At 32.4% G+C, this 3,513-nt stretch overlaps 1 protein-coding gene across 1 annotated transcript; it reads right to left on the reverse strand.

The window, feature by feature from the left end:
• On the reverse strand, window positions 1-2,773 carry LOC126833807 (fatty acyl-CoA reductase 1-like). The gene is made up of 7 exons (XM_050565352.1): window positions 2,546-2,773; window positions 1,778-2,042; window positions 1,101-1,290; window positions 891-1,012; window positions 757-859; window positions 193-450; window positions 1-124 (listed from the first exon to the last, which is right to left on the reverse strand). The coding sequence occupies exons 1-7, from the start codon at window positions 2,732-2,734 to the stop codon at window positions 37-39; spliced, it is 1,215 nt and encodes a 404-aa protein (XP_050421309.1). The 5' UTR covers window positions 2,735-2,773; the 3' UTR covers window positions 1-36.
• Window positions 2,774-3,513: the final 740 nt, after the last annotated feature.

A 3,513-nucleotide genomic window follows, 5' to 3' on the forward strand; every position in this document is an offset into this window, starting at 1 on the left:
TTTTTTTATTATTAATATTAAAACAAAATATAAAACTCATTTTGACATAAACAATCGATTCCAAAGTATTCTCAACACAATGTAGGCATTTGAAAATATGAAAACTTGATTCAACCGGAACAGTCTGAAAAATTAGTAAATACATATTTTAAAGATACTTGTATAGTTGGACGGTAAAACATGATTACATACATTTGATTTTTTCTCAAAGCCATAGGAATGTTATCGGTTTCTTCGTGGAGAATATGTTTGCGGATCCCGTGGTAAAACACATTTATATATTGATTCCAATCAAAGTAGTGCATACTAAACGGAAATAATTGTTGGTCCTCCCGGCTCAGCGAACACCACGATTTTCGTGTATTGTTATTATTAAATTTCCACTCGTTCAGGGTAAATGGTCTAAGCAAGTGTATTAACTTCCCGACTTTGTCGTAGAGTTTCCAAAATCTAAAATAAGTCCAATACTAAAATTTAGTTACCGGCATTGGGCATACACTATAGATAATGCTTGGTTTTTTTTTTCCAAAATAAATTTAACTAAAACTAATTGAACACGTGTGTGTTCTAGAACCCCTGTACCCATATTTATCATTCAATAAAATATAATCTCGGTCTTTATGTCGATGACGGTCTTTATGTCGATTACATCTTTAGGTCCATTACACGAAATCGTAACACGAATTTCAGAATGACCCCCATCCCGAAAACATGTTAAAAAAAAATCTATTGTGATTATTGAGAAGCTAAACTTACTTCGGTTCGTTTAACGTCAAAATAAGTAAGAAATCAAAGACTATAGCGGGTATACGATGTAAAAGTACCCTCAATATGATTCCAAACCAATCTATGCGTGTAAGTAGCCAAACTCGCATACCACGTGGCACTACATGGCGGTGCAGCTTTGTAGGAATTAAACACTACAGTCATAAACTGTTGCCATACTAACGGGCTTTCAACAGACGACACAAAATTGAATATTTTCGGCTTCTCCGGGTATGACATTTTAAACCTAAAAAGTCAAAAATCAATTTTAAATTACGGATAATACAAATTATTACATCACCTATGATAGATGAACCCTCAGTAGTAATAATTACCTGTTCACTGTATCCCACATGGTCGATATCAAAGCATTCACTGTGTAGTCCGCGGGTATTAAATCTGTTATTTTATCTCTTCTGTTCGGGACTACTCTGAGAAATCCTACTATATATCCAGCAAGTATCCCTGTTGGGCCGTTCATGTTTTCCAAGTGCCCAGGGTCCGGTTCCAAATATGTGCTGCAAACTAAAAGAACAAATTCGGGAAAAATGTCTTAATTATATCGGTCTGAAAGGAGACATAAACCCGAATTACAGAGACTCTGTCAAAGGCCAAACATCCTCTCATATGTTAATTGTTTTTAACATTAATTATTTAATATCATATTGTTATTTTATGTTAATAATAATGTTGAATATTTTGAATTGTTATTCATAATTACTATACTATTATTATTACTATTTCATATATCTTTACTATTATTATTTAGTATTATTATATTATTATATCAAATTAAAAAATTCCTGCGTTTTCAATTTATCTTCTTCCTTTGATTTAACCACCACATAATAGCAATGTCATCACCGGACGAAATATTTATGACCAAAATGAGCTGTGTGTACTGTTGATTAGGTTGAAAAAAATTGAAACCATAGCTGAATAGGTGATATTTATTAAGTATAATTCTATAGATAAAATAATTTTTAACACCCACTGGTTTTATCATACTAACGCCATGTGGTAAGAGGATTCAGCGCTTCCATTTGTGTGGCCATGTTCAAAAGTTGTTCTGTTCCTTCAATGTTAATTTTAGTTGCAATTTCAATAGGTTCGTCGAATCTTATAGTGGCAGCACAATGAAAAATATAATTAACGTTTCTCACAATCCAGTCACGATCAACGGTCGATAAACCCAACGGTGATTCCGTCAAATCTCCAACAATAACGTTAATATAATTCATGAAGCCTGGCCTTTCTTTTCGTAACCGATCGAACAGCTGTAAGTTAAGCACCCGGACAAGTGTTTTTGTAAAACCGAAAATTTGGCTCGACTAAAATACCCTTAAGGTTAGGTTAGGTTTGATTTAGTTTGGTTAGGTTTGGTTAAGTTTGGTTAGGTTTGGTTAGGTTTGGTTAGGTTTGGTTAGGTTTGGTTAGGTTTGGTTAGGTTTGGTTAGGTTAGGTTAGGTAGGTAAACTAAAATTAAGGAGTGATTGTGCTAAAATAATTAATTACAAAACTACTATTGTCATTATGAGAACCGCCGTTATGCGTAAAAATTACAAAATTACAGTAGGTGGTAAAAACTTAATTTATTTTTATTATTTGTTATAAGTACAACTTGAATAGTTGAATGTGCGAACATTCATACTCATTTTACAATGACGGGGGTTTGTTTTTTTAATAATATTTTTTCATCGAAGAACTATTTGTATCGTTTTAAGGAGAGCGCTGAGGCAATTAAGAAAATATTATCATACAATGTAGACTGTATACTTACATTTTCGTTGTACATTTTTGTAGTCCTTTGTTCAGCCGTCAAACCCTTTTTACTTCTTACTATAATAGCAATATTTGTTTTTTCGCAGGACCGCAATAACTTTTCCGTAAGAAGTTTTCCTAGAAATCCTGTGCTTCCGGTTATTAAAACCGTACCGCCATTAAACATATCGACAATATTCGATCCCATTTTGTGATTTAAAAAAAAATAAAAACTTTTTTTATGTTATTTTAGTAGTGCTAGGGTTAAACAGCTACTACCCACGTTTTGAACACAATGAATACAACTCTCGTAGATATATAACATCCTCACTATAATATTCAAGGTTGGGTATTTTTAAGTTTTCTCACATCAATGCGGAACTGACATGGTATTGATTTTACAATGGTGTGAACTTTTTTTGAACCGATTCCTTCGAATAGCAATTATTGTTAAAGCAACAAATTATTATTATTATTTTTGTTTAAGATCCAATCAACATAATAAAAATAATAGTCGAGTATTACATGTTATGTCCTCATCGAGGTACACCTGAACGGATTCAGAACAATTATCGTTTAATTAGTATCACTTGACTTCTCCCAGGAAGGTAAACATGATCAAACTGTAAAAGGGGAGGATTTTAAACTCCTAAAATTTCGCCTACTCGATTACAATTAGCAAATCTATCAATCAGATATGACAGATTCAAATAATCATGAATCTGCCATAATCAAATTTAAGAGAAATTTTTTTTTTTCTGCAACGAACCTTTCTTTATTATAATTATTATTATGATTTCTGAACGATTTTCGTGCAGACGAAAGCAATTTGTTTCCAAACCGATCGACTTTCCCCGTTTTTTAGGTTTTAAACGTCGGACGAGCAACTACTATCGAATTTGGTATTTAACACTTACTTACTTACTTACTTAAATAATTGCATATTTACTCCTGACAAAAACGATTATGAAAATCGACCCAACTCAA

Source organism: Adelges cooleyi, unplaced genomic scaffold, assembly GCF_023614345.1.
Source record: "Adelges cooleyi isolate 19-005CV unplaced genomic scaffold, UGA_ACOO_1.1 ACOO_flye_CR_arks_rails_tigmint_CR_PRNA_2, whole genome shotgun sequence".
NCBI classification, from domain to species: domain Eukaryota; kingdom Metazoa; phylum Arthropoda; class Insecta; order Hemiptera; family Adelgidae; genus Adelges; species Adelges cooleyi.